This window comes from Marmota flaviventris, chromosome 20, assembly GCF_047511675.1.
Source record: "Marmota flaviventris isolate mMarFla1 chromosome 20, mMarFla1.hap1, whole genome shotgun sequence".
NCBI classification, from domain to species: domain Eukaryota; kingdom Metazoa; phylum Chordata; class Mammalia; order Rodentia; family Sciuridae; genus Marmota; species Marmota flaviventris.
Window position 1 is genome coordinate 2774262 of NC_092517.1, and position 27955 is coordinate 2802216.

General features: G+C 43.5%; 1 protein-coding gene and 1 long non-coding RNA gene across 7 annotated transcripts in view; one reads left to right on the forward strand and one right to left on the reverse strand.

Annotated features, from left to right (window-relative positions):
* The window catches only part of LOC114089858 (uncharacterized), a 155046-nt gene that overhangs the window by 123606 nt on the left and 3485 nt on the right, over nucleotides 1–27955 (forward strand). The window lies entirely within an intron of this gene.
* The window catches only part of Foxp1 (forkhead box P1), a 527427-nt gene continuing 521969 nt past the window's right edge, over nucleotides 22498–27955 (reverse strand). For all 6 annotated transcript variants that reach the window (XM_071605954.1, XM_071605952.1, XM_071605953.1 and 3 more), the window contains one exon: nucleotides 22498–27029. In XM_071605954.1, coding sequence (XP_071462055.1) covers nucleotides 26885–27029 — 145 coding nt within the window. In that variant the 3' untranslated portion in view covers nucleotides 22498–26884. The remainder of the gene's footprint in view (nucleotides 27030–27955) is intronic.

A 27955-nucleotide genomic window follows, 5' to 3' on the forward strand; every position in this document is an offset into this window, starting at 1 on the left:
TTAAACTCTTTTTTTTTAATTGGAAGGACTTAATTCTTAATTTTTGCAGGATATCCTTGATGAATATAGTATTCTTGGTTGGCAGAAATTCTGTTTCAGGACTTGGAATGCTTCATTCCATTCCCTCCTTGCTTATAGGGTTTCTGCTGAGCAGTTTGCTGTTATTCCAGTAGGAATACCCTTAAATACTCCTTGGCATTTTCTCTAAGAAGACTTTAGAATTCTTTGTCTTGTGCCTTTGATTTTGACTATAATATACCTTGGTGTATATCTTTTCCGGTCATGTGTATTTGAGGGTCCTAAAAGTTTCTTCTACATAGGTTAGTGATATTTGCTTTTATTTCATTGCATAGTATTTATATGTCATTAACTGTTTTCACTTTGGGTATTCCAAAAACGTGAATAGTCTCTTAAAGTTATCTTTAAAAAAATCTTAAATGTTCTCTTCATGATTTCTTTTCTTATTTGGGGGGTATTTTAAAAGATATACAGATTCAGGTACTCTGTACTTGCTCTCTTCTCTTGTTGAGGCTTTCAAATACACACACACACACACACAGATAAGTGTGTGGATATATGTAACATAACTTATTTTTTATTTGAGTTCTTTTGTTCTTTTTTCAGAATCTCTTTGCTGAATTTCTCATTTCTATCCTGTATTGTTTTCATTGTTTCCTTTAACTGTTCACCTGTATGCTCTTGGATCTCATTGAGTTTTTGTATAATCGTTATTTTAAATTCTTTATCAGCCATGCCACTTGTATTTCTTTGGTATCTTTGCTATTGTTGTTATGTTCTCTTGGAGGCATTGTATTACCTTGTTTTTACATTTCTTGTGCTTCTACATTCAGATTTCTGCATCTGGTGGATTAGGGATCTCTACTACTATAATGGGTGTCCTTTTTAAGAAGCAGCTTTTTTTGAAGATGTGTCTTGGGATGTTGTTTTGTTAGGCAACAATGGCTCTGTTTTCAGTTAGGCGTCATAGGGAAGTCTCCCCATAGCTTTTTTGGCTGTGATTAATGACTCTGGGCAAGGTGTGTATCATGGTGGAATTGAGACCCACTGAGTTCCTGGGCCACTTAAAAGATGGGACACTAGTGGCTCAGGCAGGTTCGGTGCAAAGAGCAGCAGGCATGGGCTGCTTGCTTTGTGGCTACTGCTGCAGATGATGGGGTTCTTCAGGCACTGTTGATGCTAGCTCTGCTCACAGTAAGAGACTCTGCCTTTGACAGCTTCTGCAGTGATGGGCTGCCTAACTGCTTGTTTCTGACAGTCAGATCCTGCACCAGGTGCTGAGGCGAAGGTGGAGGACAGCAGTTGCCCCTTTCTGGTGCTCACTCCCAGTGCTGACAGCAGCCTGTAGCCAGCCAAGAGGGGTAGTGGCCAGTGGCAGCAAGAATGTGGTATTCTTTGCTTGTGACAGGGCAAGTCCAGGATGGACTGCAGTTCTTCTCAGCTGCTGTGGCCTTGCACTCGAGGGGTGGATGTGCCAGGAAGTGCTCCCTGGGTCCCCTGCTCCTGTTGTGCCTGACAGCTGGAGCCATGGGGTTGCTCAGGATCCTCTCGGCACCGGCAGCATCTGGGGTTGTGCCATTCCCCCTTGCCCCGCATGGAAAGAGGTTTCTTAGCATTGTACAGGAACAGGGGCAGGCCTTCCTCATGGGCATCTACCTTCAGTCCCTGCACTGGTGTGAGTCCACAAGCATCTCCGCTGCCTCTGTACTCAAAGTCCCAGTTCCCTGATCCGCCAGTGCCCTCCATTCCTCTCTGGGTCACAGCACCTGTCCCCTACAGTGCAGGGCACCCAGGGGGCTTATATCCCAGTCGCTCCGCAGGGCCAAGCTTTGTTCACAGGCCTCTGTCCCCAGCCAGTGCAGTGGAATGCCCGCAGAGTCCCAGAGAGGGGCATTGGCAAGGGTTTCTGACCCTGACAGCACCGCACTTGGACTCACTTCTCCAGATGGCTCTGGCTCGCGCAGCCTGGGCGTTCACTGGGAGAGGATGTGAGCTCCTTTCCCAAAGCGAGGCTGCTGCGCAGATCTGCCTTCTTGTCTCAGTGGGCTGCAAGCTTGTGGGACTGGGAAAGGTTCCAGTAGCTAGGATTTTCATTCTCCATGCTGCTAGAGTTTGCTGGGAATCTCTCTTTCACCCTCATTTCTCCCCTGAAAAGGGAGACTGCTCCACCCCGACTGTGCAGCCAGGGAGGCAGATGCCAGGCTATTTCCCCCTCTTTCTATGCTGTTTTCCCAGCTCTCTCGGAATCTTTGCAGGTTCCAGACTCTAGATTGCTGATTTCCAAAATTCTCCCTCAGTCACTCGTCTCAAAATGTAGCTTGTACTCTTCCTGTGGAGGAGGTGAGTGCTAGGTGCCTCCATTGTGCCATCTCGGGTCCCCTGATTAATTTTTAAGAAACACTATGGTGTAAGTGTGGAATACACCCAAGCTGCTCTCACAGAGGCTGAGGGTGGGAGGCCTGTGGTGCAGCCTGTGATCCCGTGACTCCGAGAGCTGAGGCAGGAGGAGTGCAGATTTGAGGCCGGCCTCTGGGGCTTAGAGACCCTGTCTTAAAATTTAAAAAAAAAAAAAAAAAAAAGGACTGGGGATGTAGCTCCGAGGTAGACCGCCCTTGGGTTCAGTCTTCAAAGGAAGAAAAGAAGGAAAGAAGAACACAGCTAAGGGCAGAGGCTGGGGGAATGTGGACCGTCAGGAGCCCAGCTGGGGTCAGGAGCAGACGCGGGGGAAGGTGGCCAAGCAGGGTGAGTCAGGGAGCAATCGTGTCCTGTGTGTCTGAAAATCCAGAAGACTCTGAATAGTTCTTTACATATGAAGTGATCAGTGGAGAAGACAATAAAGCTCCAAAGTGAAGTGTGAGTTCACGTGGCCCCGGCGCAGGACAGAGGGCTCAGTTCTCTGCACGCTCTTCAGTGCCAGCCATGATGGGCCTTGAAGTTGTGGCCACTCTTCTGGTGTCCCATCGTGAGGGGAAAGCCCTAGTTTGCCTTTCCCATGATGTATTTACTTAGTGGTTCTTGTTAGTTACATGTGACAGTAGAGTCCACTTTGACATAATCATAAAAACGTGGGATACACCTTGTTGTCATTCAGTCCCAGTACCTTTCTTCCCCTCCTTCCCCCACCCCTGCTCCCTGCCCTCTATTAATCTTCCTGCTGTTTACCCAGAGTTGCTTTTTAATTAAATTCTGTGTCTGTTGGCAGTGGGGAGGATTTCTGTGGAATGGTCACCTGTGTACATGGAAAGTCGTGTCAGATTCTCTCCACTACGTCTTCCCTATCCTATCCCACTTCCCTTCACTTCCCTTTGCCTGCTCCATTGAACGTCTATTCTCTTTTTCTTAGCCACCACCCCCCACCCCTTATTGTGGGCGAGCTTCATATCAGAGAAAACATTCAACCTTTGGTTTGGGGGATCAGCTTATTTCCCTTACATGATAGTCTCCAGATCTGTCCATTTGCCAGCAAATGTCATTCTTCTTAATGGCTGAGTAATACTCCCTTGCATGTGTGTGTGCGCGCACACACACACACACACATTTCCTTTCTCTCTTCATCTGTTGAATGGTACCTAGGTTGGCTCCATAGCTTTGCTAATGTGAACTGATCTGGTGTAAACGTTGATGTGGCTATGTCACTGTAGTATACTGATTTTAAAACCTTTGGATATATACCAAGGAGTGGGTTATCTGGGTCAAATGGTGGTTCCTTCCCGAGTGTTTTGAAGAATCTCATACAGCTTTCCAGATTGTTGGCGCAATTTGCAGTCCCATTAACAACGTTTGAGTGTACTCTTCCCCACATCCTCACCAATGTTTGTTACTTGTATTTTTGATAATTGCCATTCTGACTGCAGAGAGATGATATCTCAGTGTTGTTTTAAATAGCATCTCTCTAATTAATTACTAGAGATGTTGAATATTTTTTCATATATTTGTTGACCACTCATACTTCTTCTTTTGTTAAGTAACTGTTACTTCATTTGCCCATATTTTGATTGGAATACTTGGGTTTTGTTTGTTTTTGGTGATAAGGTTTTTGAACTCTTTGTATAGTCTGTATATTAACACCCTGAGGAGCAGGTGGCAAACACTTCTCTCCCATTGTCTCTTCATGCTCCTGTTGTCTCCTTTTCTGTGAAGAAACTTTTTAATTTAATGCCATCCCATTTATTGATTTTTTTTTTTTGACTTCTTACACTTTAGGAGTCTTGGTAAGGAAGTCAGTTCCTAAGCTGGTCTGTTGGGGTGTTGAGCCTACATTTTCTTTACCAGGTGCAGGATTTCTGGTCTGATGTCTAGGTCTTTGATCCACTTTGAGTTGAGTTTTGTGAAGGGTGAGAGATAGAGGTTCAATTTCAACCTCCTACATACAGATTTCCATTTTCCCCAGGACCATTTGTTGAAGAGGCTGTCACTTCTCCAATGTGTGTTTATGGTGCCTTTGTCCAGTAGGTGTATAACTGTAGTTTATGTGGGTTGTGATTGTATTTATGAGGTGTGACTCTGTGTCATCCATGCTGTTCCATTGGTGATCTTGCCTGTTTTTGGTGCCGACATGCTGTTTTTGTGATTCAGGCTCTGTAGTATGATCTAGAGTCTGGGAGTGGGAGGCCTCCTGATTCACTGTCCACACTATGGATTGCTTTGGCTCTTCTGGGCCTCGTGTTTTCCTAGATGAATTTCATGACTGCCTTTTCTATTTTTATGAAGAATGCCATTGGAATTTTGATGGGATTTGGACTGAACCTGCATAGTGCTTTTGGTAGTAAGGGCATTTAGACAATATCAATTCTGCCTGTTCAAGAACATGGGAGGCTTTCCGTCTTCTCAGGTTTTCTATTTCTGTCTTTAGTTTTCTATAGTTGCATTGGAGGGGTCCTTACCCTCTTTTGTTAGTTTGATTACCAAGTTTTTTTGTTGCTGGTGTGTGTGTGTGTGTGTGTGTGTGTGTGTGTGTGTGTGTGTGTTTTAGGCTTCTGTGAATGGGATCGTTTTCCTAATTTCTTTTTCAGCAGATTCATCATTGGAGTATAGAGATGCAGTTGACTTACAGATGTTGATTTTGTATCCTTCTACTTTGGAGAACTCATTTATGAGTTCTTGAAGTTTTCTAGTGAAGATTTTTGACTCTTCTAAATATAGGACTATGTCATTGGCAAATAGATAGTTTGAGCTCCACTTGTTCTGTTCACATCCCTCTGCTTTCCTTCTCTTGCCTAATTCTCTGACTAGAGTTTCAGGGATTGTGTTGAATAGAAGTGGTGAAAGTGGAAGTTCACGTCTTGTTCCTGTTCTTAGAGGGAATGGTTTCAGTTTTTCTCCATTCAGAATAATGTGGGCCTTGGGTTTGTCACAGAGAGCCTTTACAATGTTGAGGAATGTTTTTCTAGTATTTTAATCATGAATGCATGCAGTGTTTTATCAAATGCTTTTTCTACATCTGTTGAGGTAGTCCTGTGATTCTGGTCTTTAAGTCTATTGATGTGATGAATCACATTCATTGATTTTTGTATGTTGAACCAACCTTGCATCCCTGAGATGAAACCCATTGGATCATGGAGCACTGTCTTTTCAATGTGTTTTTGTTTGTGATTTGCCAGTGTCTTATTAATAATTTATATTAATCAAGTACATTTGCCTGAAGTTTTCTTTCCTTGATATGTCTTTGCCTGGTTTTGGTATCAGGGCGATACTGGCTTCATAGAAGGAGTGTGGAAGAGCTTCGTGTTTTCTATTTTGTAGAATAATTTGATGAAGATTGTTAAAGGACTAGTACAACTCAGCTAAGAATCCATCCGGTCCTGGGCTTTTCTTTCTTGGTTGTTTTTTTAAATGTGTATGTATATATATATATATATATATATATATATATATATATATATATATATATATATATATATATATGGTTGTATTTGGACACAATATCTTTAGTCCATTCATTCATTTTTATGTGGTGCTGGGAGTGAACCCAGGGTCCCACGTGTGCTACGCAAGCACTCTACCACTGAGCCACAACCCCAGCCTCTTGGTTGGCTTTTGATGGATTTTTCAAATTCATTACTTGAAATTGATCTGTTTAAGTTTTCTACATACTCCTGGCTCAATTTGGATAGATCATATGTCTCTAGGAATCTGGCGATGTCCTCAAGATTTTCTAGCTTATTGGAGTTTAAATTTTCAAAATATTTTGCATCCCAGGAGTGTCTGTGGTGGTATTTCCTTTTTCATCTCAGATTTTAATAACTTGGGTTTTCCCCTCTTTCTTTTGATCAGCTTAAGGGTTTATCAATTTTGTTTATTCTTTCAAAAAACCAATTTTTTCATTGATCTTTGAATTATTTTTTATCTCAATTTTATTGATTTTGGCTCTAATTTTAATTATTTTCTGTCTTCTGATTTTAATGTTCATTTGTTCTTTTTCTACGGTCTATATTAGATTATTTATTTGGTAGCTTTCTAATCTTTTAATGTATGAGCTCAATGCTATGAACTTTCCTCTTAGAACTGTATTCATAGTGACCCAAAGATTTCGATATATTGCAACACTATTCTCATTTACCTCTTAGTCTTTTTTTAAATTTCTCCCATTCATCATTCAAAAGTGTATTATTTAGTTTCCATGTGTTAGAATAATTTCCTTTTTTACCATATCATTGATTTCTAATTTCATTATGCTCTGATAGAATGCAAAGTTTTATCCCTGTTCATTTGTATTTGCTAAGATTTACTTTGAGGCCTAAAATATGGTCTGTTTTAGACAGTGTTCCATGTGCTGCTGAAAAGAAAGTATATTCAGTCATTGAGTGAAATATTCCATATATGTCTGTTAAGTCCAAAAAATTATTAATTGTATTCTTTAGTTTTCTAGTATCTTTATTTAGTTTTTGTTTGGATGATCTGTCCAGTGTTAAAAGAGGCATGTTAAAGTCACCCAGTATTATTGTGCTGTGGTGTATTTAACTCAAAATATTGGGAAGTATTTGTCTAATGTACAAAAGTACTCCATTGTTTGGGCTATAAATACTTACAATCATTATTTCTTGTTGTGTGAGTCCCGTAAGCAGTACAGAATGCCCTTCTTTGTCTTTTCTGATTAACTTTGGATTGAAGTCCACTTTATCTGATATGAGGATAGAACATCCTGCTTGTTTATGAGATCCATGTGAGTGGTATGTTTTTTCCCATCCTTTTGTTGGAGACAACATGTTTGTCTTTAATCAAATCTGCCAACCTATTCAATTGAGGAGTTTAGACCATTTATATTTAGTGTTGTTATTGAGACATGATTTTTATTTACTGTCATTTTTGTTTCTAGTATTTAAACTGCATTTCATTCTCATTCAATTTTTCTATTGTAGTTCCTCCCTCTGCTGGTTTTCATTTTTATTTTTCATTTCTTCTTCATGAAATATTTTATGGAGTATGTTTTTAGTGCAGGCTTTCTAGTTATGAAATCTTTTAGCTTTTGTTTATTCTGAAGGCTAATTTTGCTGGGTATAGTATTCTTGGTTGGCATCGATTTTGTTTCAGAGCTTGGTATATAATATTCTAATACCACCTAGATTTTTAGGGTCTGGGATGAAAAATCAGTTGAAATATGGATTTGTTTACCTTTAAATGTGACTGGTCATTTTTCTCTAGCAGCTTTTAAAATTCTATCCTTACTAGGCATTTTAGGCATTTTCATAATAATGTGGTTTTGAGTGGATGTGTTGTGATTTCATATATTTGGAGTTCTGTAAGCCTCCTGTATTTTAATTTCCATTTCATTCTTAAGGTTTTGACATTTTTCTGATATTCATTGAAAATATTGTGCATTCCTTTAGTTTGTGTTTCAGACCCTTCATGTATCCCAATGAATTTTAAATTTGGTCTTTTAATGTTATCCCATATTTCTTGAATATTCTGTTCATGGTCTCTTAACTCTTTTCTTTGGTCACCTTTATTTTCAAGATTATATATTTTGTCTTCAAGGCCTGAAAATCTGTCTTCAAAGTGGTATAGTCTATTAGTGAAACTTTCCACTGAATTTTAAAATTGTATTGATTCTTTCATTTCTAGGATTCCCATTTGATTGTTTTTCAGAATCTTTATCTCTTTACTGAAGTGATGTTTCACTTCTTGTATTTTCTCTCTGATTTCACTCCTTATTTTGTCTTAACCCTTCGTAGAATGGGTTAACTAGGAACTTTCTTAATTCCTTCTCACATCTTTGGTTGTTTGAGATGGTTTTTTTCCTTGCTTTTTCATATTGTCTGTCTCTCTACTTATCAGTATGGCTCTGATTTCTTCTTTGAAGTGAAGGAATACTTTTTGAGCTTCTTTCTCTTAAAATCTCTGTGTTGGGTGAATATGCATATAATGATATTTTAATTCACTGTGTGATCTCTGCTGACCCCAATATCAGCCCCACTTTAAGTGATGTCACTAAGCCTTATTCACTATATTCACTTCTGTGCCAGGCCTCAGTCTGTTCAACCTTATGAGAACAGAAACTTATGGCAGTTGACTTCTGCTGTTCCTCAAGTTCAGGTATATAATAATTATAACAAAAGTTCTGGAACAGGTCTAAAAATTAGTTGTTAAATTTAGTCAACTTCCTATAACCCTCAGTGAGGGTTTAAAGATGGGAAGACATAAGATTGGGCAATAGAGGGGACAGAAAGAGGAGAATGAGAGAGAGGGAGGGAGAGAGAAAGGGAGGGAAGGAGAGGGATAACTGTAAAAAGTGTAATTTACACCAAGGTAAAGGAGAGAGATGGATGGGTGCCATTTGAAGTTGTAGCAGACAGTGCCAGAGAGTAAGTAGGGTATAAGAGAGGTGGCTATAGAATAGAGCTGGGAAAACAAGGATAGGAAGATTGATTCCAATTAATGCTTTAAACTATTAGATGAAATACGTCCAAACTGGTTGAAGGTACACAGTTGGCAACTGGGTTAACAATTATCATTCAAATTGAGGAGTTATTTGTATGCTTAAAGTTGACCTTAGAGTCGTTTATAGCATACCATGTCCAGGTGACAGAAATTCTTGTTTGGATTTCACTGGGATTTGTACAGTTAGCAGATGCCCATCAGTCTTAGGTTGTGGGGGGGCCAGGGGACCGGTTCCTAGTTGCTATGATGGTCCTCCCAGCAGGGCCTGCTGCCCAGTGCTCCGTTGGCACACTGTTTCGTGGTATTGTGTGTAGTGGTCAGGATGTAGGCTCTGGCATGTCCTTGTGCTTGCTGTGTGTCCCTGTGTACCTCTTCCCCCTCTGTTGGTTTCTTTTTGTAGTAGTGAAGGTCCTGGTGGCTGTCTATGGGCACAGAAACACTGGCTATGGATTTTCTGTGGGTGATCTGTCTGCAGAAGTTTCTTGCCACCGACACACCTCTCTGAAGTACAGTGGGGAAGGGGCTCCAGTGATTCACCTGGATTTTAGTTTCCACTGCCTCAGGCTGTGAATCCCAGGGACTGACTCCTGTATGCATCTTGCCAGTTATGATTGAGCTGGTATCATCTCCTGTCTGCTGCATAGCCCCGGGCACTTTCCCCTGGGGACTCTGCCACTGGATACTCGTGCAGTTTTTCTGTGCTAGGCCCTGTGATCTCAGCCCATCTATCCAGATCCTGGGACTGTCCCTAGTTCTCCTGTGGTGCCTCCCCTAGAGTCAGTGGTTGGGGGCCTGGTGAATCTACCTTTTTTTTTTTTCTTCAGAGCAAAGCTTCTGCTTTGTTGCCTTTGTCTGGTCAAGTGCGCCAGGAGAGGTTGCACAGAGCTGTCACCCTGCTGGGGTACACAGAGGCTGAGTCGGGCTTGCTGTAGTTCCCAACACTAGACCCCTCCAGTCTGCTCCATTCCCCTAGCTTGTGGTGCAGGGGGGAGGGAGGGCAGTTTCATAGGTTTAGGGCTAGTAGTGGTCCTTCTAGAAGTCCTCTCTGAGCAGATTTCACTGCAGGAAGTCCCTCTGGTTTATTTGGCAGCTGTCTGGGTAGACACCATGATGACTTTCAGAGGGTGACTGGTGGCTGATGGCTCCACAAGATGGTGCAGTCCCCAGCTGTGAAAAGAAGGCTGCTGCTTTTCACAACTTGATTTTAAGCTGTTTGCACTGTTTTAAGGAGCTTTCTGTTATCATTGCAGTTACCATTGTTACCATTCAGTAGCCAGTTTTGTCTGTCAAGCATTTTGAAGTGGGTGAGCCCGAGAGAAGGTCCACCCCACTCCCTCTGCTGCCCCTCCCTTACGCACCACTTGGGGTGGGTGGTCAGGGCGGTCTGCGTTCCTCTTCCACCCTGGTGCCCTCTCTTCCGGTCTCTCGGGGTCTCTGACCATGCAGCGTCCTCAGCCACCTCCAGTGTTGCCTTTCCTTCCCTGCCCCCTTGTGTGCTGCCGGGAGATGCGGCACTGCCTCCTGACTGCTTCCGCCGTCTTGCCAGTTCCTCATTTTCTTTTTATAATCGTTCTTTCAGTGTTTCGAAATCTTTGCCTAATTTAACCTCAGCAAGATCTTTTCCCATGTTTTCTTCTAGAAGTTTTATGGTTTAGGGCTTATGTTTGGGTCTGACCTCTAATTTAGATTCATTTTTGTATAAAATATGAAATAGAACATCATTCCTTGTATATAGATAACAAACTGTTCCAGTGCAATTTCTTCAGAGACATCCTCCTGTCTCAGCCTTCCGAGTTGCTGAGATTGTAGGAATGCACCCTTGTGCCTGGCCTGGCAATATTTTGTAGTTTTCAGTGCATAGAAATTTCACATTATGTTTTCAGATGTACGCATCGGTGTATCACACCTGTTAATATCATTGTCAATACCATTGTTTTTACTTCCAGTTTCATGCATTCAATACTAAAATACTGATGGTTGATTTGACATATTGATGTCCTAATCGCCTTGCTAAGCTCACTTAGAGTTCTAGCTTCCCTTTGGAGATCCCATCATTGGGTCTTCTACATAAATGTTTCACCTCTTCTTTCTGACCCGAGCCCTCCCTGCCCTGGATAGGCCTCCAGGCGGTGTAAGTAGGTAGTTGTGTAAATAGGCGTCCCTGGGCTTCCAGGAGAGCACTGAAGAAGGATGCTAACCGCGGGTGTCCTGCAGATGTCCTGTATCAGGTGAGGGGTGTCATTCCAGCCCCAGTTTATTTGATTTAGTAAAACATTTTGAAGTTTCAACCATGTTTCAGCATATGTTGGAATGTCTACGTTGATTTTTTTTTAATTATTCAACTAGCTCATTATTGATTGACAGCATGAGCGGCTGTGAGTCACGATGTGGTCCTGAGTTCAGTGAGCTTCAGTTTTGTTTAGAATACTCCTATCCGTACTCATAAGGAATACACATAGGAATAGGTCTCACATGGACTTGTGTCTCCCTTTGTTTCTCGAGTCTGGATGGAGACCCGTCAGCTCTGTTGACCTTCTCATGGATTGGCCTGTGTTCCCGTCTTCAGCTCCAGCGTTTTCTGCCCCAATCCATATATCCTGCTTATTTCAGGCTATGTTTTCTGTTCTTCTTCTAGTTTATTTGCGCCCAAAACATTGTTTGACACACTTGTTTTCCTAATATGTGTTTTTAATAGTATTAATTTTCCCCAAGTACTGCTTTAGCAGCATTCCACAATTATTTTTCATTTATTTATTTTATTCATTACAATTATTTTACAAATTAAAATTTTTTTTTGTTGACCTAGATATTTGTTATAGTGATTATAAGTTTCCAAATTTATGGGTATTTTCTAGAGATCCTTTGTATTTTAATTGCTTTTGTCAGTGAACACATTTTTTAATGACTTGAATCCTTTTAAATGTACTGAAACTATTTTACAAACCAGAGTACTGTTTATTTGGGAAAATGTTCCATGAACACTTGAAAAGAACATGTATGTCATTTCTTTTGGGTGGAGAGTATTAAGAATGTCAGAAGGGGCTGGAGCTGAGGCTCATTGGTAGAGTGCATACGTGAAGCCCTGGGTTCGATCCTTAGCACAATAAATAAATAAATAATCCATTGGCAACTGAAATTTTTTTAAAAAAGACCAATTAGAGGTCAAGATGATTGATCTTATTGCTCAGATTTTCTATATTCTTACTAGCTTTCTGTGAACCAGTTGTATCAATTACTGAGATATTCAAGTATCACCCTATAATTATGGCTTTTCTCCTTCACCTTGCAGCTCTGTTTTTGCTTCCTATGATTTTAAGTGGTTACTAGGTACATTGATATCTAGGGCTTGTACGTATTCCTGATTCATATCATGAAAAGTCGTTCTTTGTCTCTGATGCTGTGCTCAGTTCTAATTAGCCACTCCAGGGCTCCCTTGATCAGTGAGGTGTGTCTCCTCCCACCCGTGTTAACCTCTGTGTGCTTCTGATTTAAGCGGTTTCTTATAGGCGGTGTTCAGTGGTTTGCCCATGTTTTCCAACTGGACCCCTGTCCCTTTCAGTCATGACGTTAGGCCATGTACAATTAGTGATGATCGATATGGCTATATTTAAACTTACCTTTTTGCTACTTGAGTTTTATTTATCCTGTCTGTTCTTTGACTTTTTTTAAAAAAAAATTTCTGCCTTTTTTTGTACTAAATATTTTTTAAGACCTATTTTATTAGCAAAACTTTGGTCTTTGGTTTTACTCATTGTTTCAGAATTTATACATGTTTAATGCCCAGTCTGTCTTTGAGCAATATTGTACTTTATGTGTGAGGACCACGTAATAACATACTTTCATTTATTCTCCTCCAGTCTTTGTACTGTTTTTGCCATACATGTATTTCTACGTATGCTATAGACCTCGAGGTGCACTGCTGTTATTTTGGTGTAATCAATAAATTCTCTTTTAAGTTTTTTCAACTGAATCTGACACATTCACCAGTGTAATTGCCATTTGTCACCCTGTGTGCCTCTGTGTAGAGTCGCATTTTCATCTGGTATCATCGTCCTTATATCAGAAGGAGCCCCTTTACTGTGTCTTATGGGGCACTTCTGCTGCCAAAGCAGTTTTCAGCTTCTGCCTCTGCAGAAGTTCTCATTTCATACTCACTTCCAAAAGACTTTCTGATGGATTAAGATGGTGAGCTGACAGTTTTTTCAGTATCTTAAAGAAGCTACTCCATTATCTTTTCACTGGTGTTGTTTCTGAGATAAGTCTGCTGTCATTCTTATCCCTATTTTGGTACAGAATGTGCCTCTTGCTCTGGCTGTTTTAAGAAGCCCTCTTCACCGCTGGTTTTGGGCAACTTGGTAAGACTTGCCTTGGCATCGTTCCCTCCCTGGCTCCACTCCTTGAAGTTTACTGAGCTTCTTGGGCTGCAGATAGATAGCTTTCAGCAGATTGAGGGCAGATTCCATCATAATTTCTTCAAATATTTTCATGCCTCACACTTCTTTGACGATTCCAGTTGTGTGCATATTCTGTTGCTTCAAGTCGTCCAGTAACTCTTGGGTCCTCCCTCCCTCCCTGCCTCCTTCCTTCCTCTGTTTCTTTGTTGACCATTTAGGACAGACTTATTTCAGTGATTCCAACTTTGTTAACCTTTTCTTCTATAACATATGAATTTCCATTAATCCCAACCCATGTGTATTTTTCATCTCAGACATCATGGTTTATATTTGTAAAAATCTGAATTGGATCTTTTAGAAACACCTTTTGCATCTCCACATGTGGAATGCTGTTATATAACCTTGTACTGTCCCTTTCTGCTGGTTCTAACATCTATGCTAACTCAGTTTATTGATTGTTTTTTTTTCCTTTCCATATGGGTCATATTTTTTCTGCCTTACATGTCTGAAACTTTTTGATTGGATTCCAGATGAGAATTTTACCTGGCTGGGAGCTGGGTTTGTTGTCGTTTTCATTATTACAAATACTCCTGAACTTTAGTGCAGGATGCAGTTAGGTACTTGGGGATACTTCCATCCCTTAGAGTCTGGCTTTTGAGATTGCTTAAGCCGGGGGAGCACTGTTTGGTCCGAGGCTAACTGATCCCTATTATGGAGGCAAGATCTCTCCGAGAACTCTGACCAGGGCCTTGAGGCTTGCCTGCGCCCTCCAGGCTTCCCCCCTGCCTGGTGGCTCCTGGTGGCACTGCAGCCCTGGCTGTCCTCTCTCCTGTCCCCTGGAATTCCCCTCTGCACTCTGACTCTGTCCAGGCAGCTACCTGGGGTACATCTTTTTTTTTTTTTTTCTTGGCTGGAAACCCAAATTTTCAACTTCTTGAATTAGTTTGTATGTTCCTCTATTTTCCATCAGATATTTTCAAGCACCTTGAGAACAGCTTCAGTACTTTCAATGTCATTCATTTCTAAGTATTTTACAATTTTTATTATGATTTTTACTTGTGTCAGAATTACTTTGCACGATCCATAAGCCTTTTTTCCATTTATCAACCATGACCTTCTCTAGAACTCCTTTTCCTTCTGTGGGAGCACTTCCGGCAAGAGCGTGCTCTAGGTGGTCTGTGTGGACAGACGCTGTGACCTTTCGAGAGTGAAAGCCACCGTCTTCACAGCAGTGGTCTTTCCCTGGGAGCTCTCGCGCCCGCGCCTGCGTGCAGTGGACTCCAGGAGGAAGCCAGGGGTCAGCCCTGGAGCGTGGCCAGTTGGCCCGCAGGCATCCCCGTGAGCGGCCCTGTGCTGCTCTGCAGGTCTCCACGGCTCGGCCGGTCTTGTTTCCACCGTGGCTGCCCCTCCTCCAAGACGGGCTTCCCTTTGTCGGGGTGGTCTGTGGAGGAAGGCGGAGGCGGCAGCACAGGACAGGCTCAGCCCCGGCCCAGGCCTGGAAGACGTGCGCCCACCCGCCTGACTTCCTGCATGGCCCCCGGGTCTAGGCTCCAGTCTGCACTGCGGCCTGCTGCAGGGGAATCATGGCAGCTCTTGGTGGGTTCCTCGGCCGCTCCAACAGCCGGGACCCCAGAGGCCATTGTCTGCCTGGTGCTCCTGGTCAGAGTCTGCTCAGGAGAGAGGCTTCTTTCCCCCAGACGGACCTTGGGAAACCTTGCGTAGGCCCTCGTGGCTCTGGAATCCCTCTGAACCATAGCCACGTCCACGCCAGGCCGTCCCTCCTGCTTGCTACTCAAGTTCACATCTTTTGGTTGGAGACACAGGTTGTTCCTCTGTTTTCTCTACTTGGAGATTAGAATAAATGAATTTTCTTGGGGATTTTCAATTGCTCTTCTCAACTTTTCGTCTTCGCAAAGTGTGTGTAGAACCTACAAGTCTCAGCTTCTAAGGCACAAATGGACGGTGTGTAGAATTCCAAATACCATCTCGTCAGTCTCTAAGCATCACTCTTAGGTATTAAACTAAAAACTTCAAATAATATGTACTAATGTAAAATGTTGTCTTCTTTGAAAGTATATCCAAATTATGATTTTTCTGCCCCCTTCTTGCCTTCTCCAATGCCAAGTGGGCCGATTACTACTTATTAGTAGGATCTGAGGCTTCTTCCAGAACCCCTTAAAAGCAGCCAAGGGTCACATGCCCAGAGTGGGATAAGGTGTCTTTTCCCAGTGACAGCTCACTACATGCTTTCCCCAAGGCAAGGCCAGCAGAGGCTGTGGGGTTTTGTAGGAGAAGACCTACACAATCAAATTCCTTCTAGACACAATCCATAGTGCATAAAAATTAATCAAGTCCTACCCTGACTTGCTTTATGCATAATACTTAATGGTCATGTAATAGGAGTTTTTATTCAGCAGTTAAAGTTCCTAAGTGCGAGTTTTACATGGAGATAGGTGTTATGTGATGGTTTAATTACACACCTTTATGCACACCAAAGGAAATGGGTTATATAGGTTTTGTAATTAAGGAAGGACTTCGGAGAGAGAGAACCTAGGGTGAACTGAGCTTATAAAAAGTGTTTATCTTCTTTGGAAAAAGTTCCACCCAGGAAGCAATACCTGAAGTTAGCGGTGGTTTGTGTGTACACAGCACATGTGCTCCCTGCCCATCTCTCCGCACGTCCACGCTTACAACATCCGAGTTCCAATTAAAGGGTCATCATGACCGCCTTTCCTTTAAATGTCGCATAACATTTTCCCCAGACATCAATTTTAAGTTTGTCAAGCAAGTCACCTGGTATTGGGCCAGTACGATTTATCAGGATCTCCAAATTCCTGATTTTTTAAAATGCAATCTATTCAATGTCTCCAAATTAGACTTTTTTTTAAAAAAAAATATAGAACAAGGATTTTCTACCTTCTCTGTATTACCAAAGCCAAACTGTAACTCACTCTTCCTGCCTAGAACATCCCTCCTGCGCACCTGCCATAGCCTCTTCCCTCAGCCTTCAGCTCAGCCGCCTGCAGGGTGGGGAGGGGTCCTGGTTACAGATCTGAGCAGCCCCTTGTGTGAGCGGGTGCCTTTCCCTCCAAGTTGGTGAAAGGCAACTGCCAGAACACGGACTCCCCAGCCTCTCTCCTTTGGGAAGAGGCTTTCTCCCAGTGGTTCAAGCCTCACGCCAGCAGGAGGCGGTGTGATCCTGCCACAGTGGCTAGATTGACAGGAAGGAAAGGAAGCCTCCTCAGAATTCGGGTGCTGTGCCCAAAGAACGGGGGTGCCGGTACACAGAGTCATCAAGCCCACCGAGTCACGCTCAGCTTTCAGGCCCGGCCACTCTGGCCTTTACAGAGCCGCACCCTGCTCTCACATTCCCGAGGTGCCTGAGTGGGCCCACTTCCTTTGGGGCTGTCTGGTTATGCCTGGCTCCCAGCCGGACTCTGAGACACCTGGGGTTGGGTGCTGGTTGGTTCTCCTCAACACTCTGTCCGTTCACGGAGAGCAGAGTTTATGGCCCATTCCTTACATCTAGGATTCAGTCGGTAGGGTGAAGTTGTAATGTGGGGATTTTTACACAGGAGCAATAACGCCAGTGTCACCAGTCACCCACGGCCAGGGAACCTGTGCTGAATATGCCATTTCCTTTTCCAAACCCAGCCCTTTGGCTCCCCGCCCTGCTCCTCCCTGGCTAGGTGAAGGGGCGGTCCCTGTCCTCAGGGAGCTCATAGCTGCTCCACAGTGCCGCCTCCAGGGACAGAGTCCCAGCCAAGTGTGCGGTTCTGGGCAGAGATGTCTTGTCTCCATACAGAAAAGAATGGCCAGTACCTTAATGGAAAGAAGGCAGGAGCACAAATAACTGACCCTCTGTCTCCCACCACCCCATTCTTTGTTCTGAACTGGGGATTGAACCCAGGGCCACGCTACTACTGAGCCACCTCCCAGCCCTGTTTGTTGTCTGTTTTGAGACAGGGTTTTGCTAAATTGCCAGGCTGTCTTTGAACTTGTGTTCCCTGCCTCAGCCGCCGAGTAGCTGGCCACCTCTTTAAAATGAGGCAAGCCAGAAAGACATCCAGTAGATATCCAGTAGACAAAGCCTACAGTTTTGTAACATGTTAAAAAAATCCTCTTTATAAAGGTATATTATCAGTAGAGCATATTGGATACCTTTGCAGGAAACTGTTTAGAGGGCTTTTGTAGGTACATGGCATGACCAGTGCTCATAGATGTGCTTCTAGAATGAGCCATAAAGAACAAGAGCACATCTCCAGACCTGCTCTGTGCAACGTGTGTTGCTTAGGAGGCCCCAGCGTCCTCATCTGGCAATGCTGGTGACCTTGCCTATCTTGCAGGTTCAGTAGTAGAAGGTTGGAAAGGTGTTTGGTTTGGGTGGCCGCAGAGCTCCATGGAATGGTGGACAGGCTCCCAGGTCTACTGCAGGGTTTCAGATTGCAGATTGCATGGCTAGCCGTGCTGTGTGTTCATTCCCTCAACAAACCTAAGCAGGGATTCCTGGTCCTCATTCTGGGGAGACAGTTGTGAGCCACAAGGGCAAGGTCTCGTCCCTTGCAGTTGGAGAGGTAGGAAAGGAGCAAAGACTCGGAGGATGTGAGCCACCAGGAGCACCAGGGAGAGAGCTTAGGGAGAGCAGCTCCCGAGCCCCAGGGCAGAGTGCAGTGCAGACACTCAGCACGCAAGCCAGCCAGAGTGACGGAGAGGGGCAGGGCATGCATGCTGGCCTTGCTGTGACTCGATTTCCTAGGGCCACTGAGGAATGACCTAGCTCGACTGTGTGACATACCTGGTGTTGTTCACGATGACTCACTTGGCATGGCCTGTAGTTGGTAACTGCAAGAGTGGCTGTACTCAGAGTCTAAGACTTCCTTGCTAGCCTCAGCTCTGAAGTCCCCTCCCACATGCACCCAGGCCCTGCCAGAGTTCTGTGCACTCTGCCCTCAGCTCTGGCACCGCCTCTGCCTGGCTGGTGGACACTTGGGCACCTGTGGGTTTCAGTTCAACAGTGCGCTCTCTGGGAGGTCTACTGACTGTCCCAGGTGGACTGAGGGGCCTTCCTCAGCTGTCCTCCCCCTGGCATGGACAGTATCGCAACACAACCATGTGTTTACAAACTTCCAGGGCTGTGTCTCTCAGCTGGCCTTCCCAGGTTGGGCTGAGCAGGTCATTCAGCCCTGAGCAATGCAGGGATGGCCAGGTGCAGCGTGCATTGCATGCTGGGGGAATGGAATTCTGACAGCAAGGTACAAGGTAGGGTCTGGTAAGACAACCCTACAATATCTTTGCAATATGCACTGTCACACAAACACGCTTGTGCCAAGGATCTCATCAGGAAAACCCTCAAGGGGGAATATGTTATTAAAATTTTAGAACTGTAAAATAAGAAGGAACTCTTTTCATCATTTAAATGTCCTGAATTAACAGAGGAAGCAGAGCACCAGGGAAAGGAAGCCAGCTGCCGGGGGCGCCCTGCCTATGGTCTGGGAAGGGTCTCGTGTTCCAATTTGCTAGCATTTGATATCAGAGTGGGCTTGGGATGCTCTGCTTCAAGGGTCCCCAGATCCTGGCACTGCACCACTTGAGTGAGTCAGACACGGACAAATCGGCGGCCAGGTGGGTGGAAGGGCGCTATGCCATACTTTTGATAGAATTTTAATTTCTGGATTAGATACCTGATGCAGAGACCTGCTCTCTAGATTTTTTTTTTTTCATCTGTGGAGTCCTAAGGCAACAAGCCTGAGTCAAAAGTAAATTATTAGTAAACATTTGAAAGTGAGAAACAAATTATTCCCGGAACACTTAGCTCCTTCTTTCAAATGCACACTTGAAAATTGCTAAGACTTTATTCTGTGAGAATGCTTGAATCTCTTCCTAAATCATAACACGGGTAAACTTACTGAAATATTTTTACAATTTTATTAGAGGTTTTAATTCATTGCTTTATCTATCTCTGTTAGACTGCAAAATAGCTTTAAATATTCAAGTGGTAATTAATGAATCTTTTATGTTGCAAATCAAACATTTTCATCTGTGTGCTGATGGAGCAGCAGCCAGGAAGGATTTAAAGGGTAATTGTTTCTGCCTCTGCCACACTATTGACCAGCGCTGGCCTTGTTTCGGGCGTGGTCTGCGACCATGGCCAAGTGGGCCAGCACTCAGCGCGGACGATGCCCACTCTTTCTGGAGTTCAGGTTTTCTTGACATGTGTCTTGCCAGAGACATTCCCAGCTAGATGGAAAGTCTTTGTGGAATTTTTGCTTGAGTGCAAAATAATAGAAAGCATGTGTATGTTTAAAAAGGATCAGCTTAATGGCAAATGAGCACCGACTTACGTTAATATTCTATTACAGTAAAAACTTCTATTTAATAAATTTTCTCCAGGCTTTTTTCCTCCCAGAATCTCAGACTTTTCTAAGTGGCATGCCAACCCCAAGAAAGTACATACGATACATTTGATTTACGTTAAGTCAATAGCCATTTGAAATTGCATTTTAAGAAACATAAACCAGAGGAAACCCATATAGCACCAAATACTGACAAGGGCAAAATGTGTTGGCTTTTCAGAGGCTCAAATGCCTTGTAAATATTATTCTATTTAGAAGATATTTTAAAAATGCGGAGGTTCATGTCAAATGGCCAACATAGCCAGTCTGCAATCCTGGAGTAGTTCAGGGCTCCAAATCCAGCTGTGCGAAGGGCCTCATAGGGGGAAGCAGCTCTGCTCTCCTCTCCTGCCCACTGTGGCAAGCGGGAGGTGGAGCCACCCGAGAACCTTCACAAAGGGAATGACACATTCTTGATCAGAGGCCACACCGCCACCCCGTGTTGTTCTATGGCCCTAATTAATACTGGACTTGGTGACATTTATGTATCAGAGCAAACAGGAAACAATTTATGTCACCTAAAGCTTTTTAACAAATCGATGCAACTATTTGTAATTGCTTGTTTCACAAGATTAAAAGTGCCAAGGCCTGATGTTGGCCCACGGATTTGTGGTCAACGCGACCTGTGCTTCCGTTTTTTTTTTTTTAAAAAGAGCATTGGTGATCAGCACTGACTTCCATCAAATGATCCATATTGCTAATATTTCTGGAATTTTAATGTAGTTAGAATTTATAGCTGATCAAATGTGGTTACCTAAATTGCTGTTGCTGGTAGACAGTTTAACTGTCTTTATTAATTACAGTATAATTTAATGTTTGAGTACCGGCACTTGTGTTGGTCATTTTTACAGCTCGAGCAGTTATCTGCCTTATGACGAACCATTTTAGCATTTTCAATGGAAATTTGCTAATATGATGAGTGATAAAAATGTCACACGCTGGTAAATAATGATTATTGCTTTGGCTGAAATTAATTCTTGAAAGGCCGGTTACCTTCACATTATAACTTGAATTGTGTCTTTCCCTCCCTATATTCTTGGTATATCCCCTCCCCCCGCACACCAACAAAAGGCTATTGATAACACTGGGTGAATATATATGTCTTGATATTCAGCACCGAATGTGACTTTATAACTAGTGGAAATATGATGACATACGGTTTTTTTAAAATAAAATACTGGTTAAAAATAAATAATTAGGTCATATATAAAGTGATGGTTCTCTAATCCAAATATTGTTCCAGAGTTAAAACAGTGTTTTTGTATTTAATTTCTCTCCAGTGTGAATTCTCTGTTAGACCTTTCATCAATCAGTACCTTAAGGATTGAGACAAAGTTCACTGTATTTGAATAAAGAATACTTTTGACTTAACCACAATGAAAATATGAATTGTGATTGCTAGTCTGTATATACATATGTAATATAATCAAGACATATCTTTTTTGGTGGGGGACTACAGTTTTAGAAAACTGCTTGCGTTGTGTAAAATTAACCTTCAGAGACATGCTGTTTATATATAAGGTTCCCCATTTAAAAGAGGAATCAATTCTGGGGTCTGCCGCCTTGTTTATTGGAGTGGCAAGTCTGGAGTGTGCCAGAGTTCCTGCTTCAGGTCGGCCCTGAAACACCAGGAAAGCACAGGGTGTCCCCGGCTAGCCTCACCAATGCGTCCTCTCAGGGGTCTGGGTCCTTCTGTGTATGTGCAGAGGACCAAGCGTGGGCATGCGCTGTGGGAGCATCTGTGCTTAAACCTACAACTTACGGGATTTCAGGGGACCCTGGTACTGTGTTCTCAGAAGCCAGGAGAGGTTCAGGTGTCCTGCGAGTCACTGCACTAGAGGTTTCCAGAGTGTGGCGTAACTGTCAGTGAAGGGAGGATGTTCACCTGCAACCTAGCAGCAAATTCTACTTGTTTTTTTAAAAAAAAAAAAAGCATTCAGAACTTTCCTTCGGGCTTCTCAGAATAATGCTGGGCAAGAACACTGTCTGCCAGCATCTGTGGGCGCTTCACCACACTGATACGGCAACGATGCGAGTCGTTTCATGTGCTCGAAACCACACGTTATAGGTTCTGTGTTCTGACGGCGTGGCTGCTTCAAGCGCCCGTTTTCAATGTACTGGCAATTTAATCTGTGCTGGAAGACGATTCTGGGATTCATTATTCCTTCCCATACATACATGAGAGAATGACACTAAAGAGAAACTGCACAATTTTTAAACATACTGAATTTTTTTAAAATGACAAAAAAATCAGGTAGTTTTTCTGGGACATTTTGGTTCCTGAGTTGTTTTCTGCACCGAACACGGCTATCCAGCGCACTTTGGATAGAATATTTTTATAGAATCATTTGTTCTAATCTAAGCATTTATCATTATATGCAAAAAGATTTCTTGATGAGAATATTATAGACGGTGCATGTTTTTGACATTAGCATTTTATTTGGATGACTAATCTTGCAGATGTGAAATTTTAATGAATTATTCATGAAATTGCTTTCCTCTGAAATTTTAGTTTGCTCTTAATGCTAGTTATTAAACATTTTGTTTTTCTTTATAAAATTTGATGAAGAGAAATAGGAGTGTGCTTCCTCAGGAGACAGCCCTTGTCGGCGCTCCTTCCCAATCCTCCCAGTGCATGCTTTCCTTGGAAATCTCATCCTCGGAAAGGGCTTCTGCTCGACTGGTGGTGCAGCTTGTCGAGAAGCCCAAGCCCGATGGTGACTCGGCTCTGAGGCAGTTGGCTGAGGAGCCCCAGCCTGTGCCTCGCACTCAGCACCAGGGGTCGGGGAACAAAGTAGGCCGGGGCAACGTTGAGCACCAGTGTGAACAACCAGCGTCTTTATTGCATTTGAGAACGCTATCGTGTCAGTTGTCAGTACTGACTACACCACATTTTTTTTATTGTCTGTAGCCACAGACATGGAATGATGGAATTACAGTTGATGTCAAGGAATGAGTTTCTTTTATGCCTTATCAAAACAAAACAAAGCAGCTCTAGTTACTGGCAGCACGAACACATGGAGCACCACGCTCATGTCCGGACCGCGCTGTGGCCACCACGGCCGCCCGCAGGGAGCAGGGTGGCATGAGCTGCCAGGCCCACGGGACGCCTGGAGGGCTGTAGACCTCCTCCTCTGGATACAAGGGTGAAATCGACTTGCAAAACATTCAGAACGTCCGGAGGGGATGCCAGGAACCCAAAGGCACCGCACAGATCGAGGGTGGTCATGAGCACTGCCGCGTGAGCCCTGCAGGCAGCTCAGCTGGGATGGGTGGGAAAGGGGCAGATATGCATGAAGTCGCCTTGTTTTTATGATTTAAAAAAGAAAAGATCTAGTGATTTACGTCACATTTTAGGTTAAGAATCCATGATTTTCTTTATTAGGTCTGAGGGGACACTGGGAGCATCCTTTTAGGACAGCTGGAAGGGGACGGGGTCGGCGGTCACTCTTAGTGCATAACCTGTTTCTTTTCTTTGCTGGTCCAGCCTGGCAGCCTCGCTCGTCTTACAGGGACAGACTCTAGGGACAGGTAGGGTGAGTCCGCATTCCTGACACTGCCTTAGTCTGACACATGGGACCCCCTCCCTAATGTATGCCTTTCTCTGAGGAGAGGAAAAAAAAAAAGTAACAAACTGTCTTTACATCTTGGCACCTTGTAAAGTTTTTTTTTTTTTTTTTATACAAAACTTCAAATATTTCCAACACTCCCCATTATGAATCACTACTTCACTGATAAACTTTGAAAGTGTGACCCTAGAATTTCATCATGCAAAATATTTACTGCAGCAGGAGAAAACATTTTTAAACAACATTTTTTTTTCTTTTTTCAAATGTATGAACTTGTTTTAAGACAGCCAGGAAGGCAGTGGCAGGATAAAACACAAGGGACAGGAATGTATTAAAAAACAGATTAAAACACGCACCCACGCACACACAAACCTGTACAAAATGCTCCAATCGATGATAACGGGGAAAAAAAATTCATCAACTATGTTACAATTCAAAAGCAAAAAAAAAAAAAAAAAAAAAAAAGTTTCTCCCTCCCACGTCAGAAAACGTCATCCAATATTCTCAAAGCAAAGGAAGTACAGCATGTTCTGCAATTCCATTACATACAGCAGGTTTTTTGTTTTTTCCCAAAGATGTTTCTGTTGTTAATATAAAGCAGTTGCACAAAAAGCAAAGGTGTTTTGACAAACAGGTGTATGCATTTATTCCTTTTTAGGAACAATATCTAAAAAAAGAACCGCCCTCTGCCCTCCCCCAGAAAAGACAAAGATTCACACAGACACATTGGGATTTATGTACAACATAATAAGCCCCATCCTAAGGAAGCGACCGGAACCCCCATGGGATACAGAATTTGAACTGTAGAAATCATAGTGACATTTGCTTGCTGTGAAGCCTGAGAATTGCTTTTTCAGTTGGTTCTTCTGCAAGGCTATGATACCTGCAAAGATATGTAAAATCTAATTTTTCTTTTTTTTTCTTTTTTTTGCTACAGTCTTTAGACTAAGCATGCAAGACATACAACTAGGTGCAACTGAGTGAAATGTATTTTTAAGTTTTCATCATTCCTAAGGTTTGGACTGAGGTATGCGTACTAACAGTCTCTCATGCTGTTACCGTTACTCGTGTCTAGCTACACATGCTGAGAATGAGCTAATCTACCAGATTTTTATCCTCTTTTGAATACCACACTAACCAGCAACCACTCCGTTTAGAAGCACGGGGCCCTTCCCGGGACCCCCCGGCTACTGCCTGCACATCACGAAGCTGCCTGGAGAAGTGGGGGAGCCGTGAGGGACCACAGACTGCCCTTCAAATAGAAAGCAGAGTGACGCTTCCAAGGTCATTGCCAAAGACGTTTTTGTACCAAGCTTATGAGTGGACAGGAGTGTTACTTTTTTTTTTTTTTTTCATTTTAGTAAATGAAAAATGTTGTCCAAAGCCTATTCCAAAAAGATAAATAACATAAAGACAAATTGGAGGATCTATGCCAAAATAAACCAAAATTAATGCAGTCATCACAGCACAGTTCATAAACAAAAATGGCATGTAATCTCACTAAATAACAACAAAAAAATTCTAGAAATGATATCATGTGGTCTAGGTTCAATTGCAGATGCTTTTCGGTTCTTCCTGGTTTTCAGCTTAACTGTCTCCTCTATTGGACATGCTCACTTCCGGTGGCAACGCTCACAGCTCTTTGAGATGGGACTTCGTTCCTTCTGTAGCAACTATAATACTGTGCCCTATTTTCATCTTCAGTAGCCCCATAATTTTTCTTAATAAGGATGAGTTTTGGTCTCTGTAGAGGTACAAGAAGAAGAAAAAAAGAAAAACTAGAAAAAAGTAACAACTTTGGTTCCTTTACCTACTTGGTCTTCTAAATCTGCTCTATGGCCAACTTTCTCAGGTTAGCAATAGCCTGTATCTTTTATCATTTGCTTCTAAATCCTTTCACCTCCTTTGATCAACAATAAGAGGATATTTGGCTTCATCAGATAAAGCATAAAACAGAGAACATAATTTACCTTTGTGTAATATCTTTGGTAATTTTAGAAATAAAAGGTACAAAGAATATAAATTAAGCTCCAAAAGGCTCTCAAACTAAAAACAAAAGCTACAGTTCTAGATAAATACATGTCAGGGAAATGGGTGCAGACGGAGGTGTGGCCGGGCTGGAGGACCGAGGCCGTGGCGCTGTGAACGCCCGGTGCAGCTCCCCCGAAGCCCAGGGCCTGCAGGAGCCTGGTCTACCTGATGTCTTCTGTCAGCTTTCCACACTGGGGGACAGTGATCGTGACACACCAGCCGCGCACCTCCCAGACACACACTTCGGCATTTGATGAACTCGGTCCTCATTAACGCCCTCAACAAGAGCGACCTGAAGTCTAATTTGCATTTAAACAGAATAGTGCCAACAGGCAGCTCCAATGATCCAGCCTCCACACTGCCCCCCTCCAACAAAGTTGCTTTGGGGAGCTGGCCTCTGGTCACTTTGTAGTCAAGGCAGCCCACGGTGGTCATCCCAGCAAGGAGCCCCAGACCCTGACCACGGGGTCATGGAGGGAGAGCCATTCCCATCCACGAGGTCAGCCTAATCATCACCGTGCCTGCCTGTGTCCTTGTGCTGGTGCAGTGCTGTGGCATTTATTCAGAATGATGCTTCTTATTTTCAAAAAAAAAAAAAAGGAATTCTGAACAACCCCTCACCACCCCAATACTGCTCTGTGGAATGAGTCTGCATTGTTCTCAGTGTGTCTCTATTTTTTTTTCTGTCATTCATTCTCTTTCTGGCAGGACGTCCCATCTGTGTGACGGGACCTTCATGTGTAGAGTTGCAGCATTTGGGACCTTTTTGGAAAAAGACCAAAACGGAATGTTTTCTGACTTCAGAGAAACGTGGTGGCGTCTGTAGGAAAATGGAATGAGTGACAGAAAACTACGAACGAGAAATGACATTCAGCTCTGTGTAATAAAAAATACCTATCAACATTCATCACAAGGTACAGAAAACTTTAAGCCTCCAAGAGGCCGTGGGCCCAAGTGGAGGCCTGAGGTCAGAACTTAAAATGGTAAAGTAGAAGGAAAAAAAAAAGCCATACATTAAAAAGTTTGGGATAATTTTAACCCCGCCCCCCAATACACACACAAAGGCCTTCCCCATCCCAACTGGAAGCAAAAAAAAAAAAAAAAAAAAAATCAAAAAACCCAAAGGCGTAAAGGCAGTGATAATCAACATGCGGTACTGTGCAACAGGCCGTCCACTGGAGTCCTGGATCCTGGCAGAGGCGTGGTCTGCAGCTCAGGTGTGCAAGCTCAGTCGGCGTCCTCAGTGTCCAATGCCGGCAGGACTGCAGTTCAAAGTCTGCTGCTAAAAGTGAATCTCAGTTTAGCAAATTTACAACACTGATGTTGACTGTGAAGAGAGGAAAATCCCAAGTACCAAACGAGTCCATCCAACGCACAGAGTACAAATTCCTTTTTTCAACAAAAAGTAGAAAAATCAAAAATACTCCCAAATGGGATTCTTGATGGCACTAAGAGTTAACACGTTTCAGAGTTGCCAAAGTGTAGTGAGGCTCCTCCAGCCTGTTCGGCCAGGCCAACGCAGAGCCACTGCACTGCAAACTTTGGACATGTTTTTGTTTCTCGTCTCCGATCTTCCCTCTTGGGCTGGCCCCGCCCCAGGTGTTCACTCCATGTCCTCATTGACCGGTTCGTCTTCATAATCTCTGTCATGGTCAAAATCTGGACTGTGGTTGGCTGTCGTCACCAAGGACAGAGGCCCTTCAGCTTCCTCGGGATCGAGGGGCTCTTCTTTGACGTGCACAGGATGCCTGGGGAAATAGAGAGAGGGTCAGAGGGCACGTGGGGCCTGACGCACCCTGAGCCCACACTGTCCCACATGGGAGCTTTTTGCCGTTCAGGGGCCCCGTGTGGCCAGCAGCTCCCATGTTGGACCGTGTGGAAAGCCGTTCTGTGGTGCCGCTCTGCCACAGCTGGTCTCGGACCGGGGGCTTGTGTCCTGCTCTATGGTACTCTCAGTCCCCAGGACCTTATTAGAATGTAGCAGTGAGTCAGGTGGTCTGGGGGCAGGCCTGAGACTTTGTATTTCTAATGTCCCCCAGCCCGAGTGTCCGACAATGGGCCCGCGTGGGCCCCGGGGTGGAGGTGGGGGAACACCACCATTCAAATCATTCCCTGAAATGGGAATCCGTAACAGCGATGGATTGTGGGGACCAGAGCGCAGGAGATGGGGCTAATCGTGGCTTGCTGTGTGCTCTGCTTCGCTAGTTAACATGCAGAACCTGTGAAAGAACTCTCCAGAGGACGACCCCAAGCAAGGTCCTATCATTAATCAACTTCAAGCAAACACAGCACAGAGACACCATGATACATGCTTGAAACTCCAAATTAATGCATATTTTTACAAACTGTCAATAAGGCAAGAAAAGCCCTGCCAGGAAACACAAACGGAGAGGAGAAGTCTCGCTCCACACAACAGTACGATAAGGAAGCGGGCCACAATCAGAGTAGTGCTGTCAGCCATAAACAAGGCGAAACACGCGGCCTTTCTGGTAGCGGCCACGGGGACACCGGGCCTCGATGAGATCTGCCAACTTTCTCATTATGGACCGGAGCTTGGTTCACCCGAAGGGGACTGGGGTGATCACACACAGCCACTCTGATAACAATTGAGAAGTGTTGTTCGTAAATCATATTTACAACAGATCCTTTGCAAATACAAATTATGTTCTGTTGC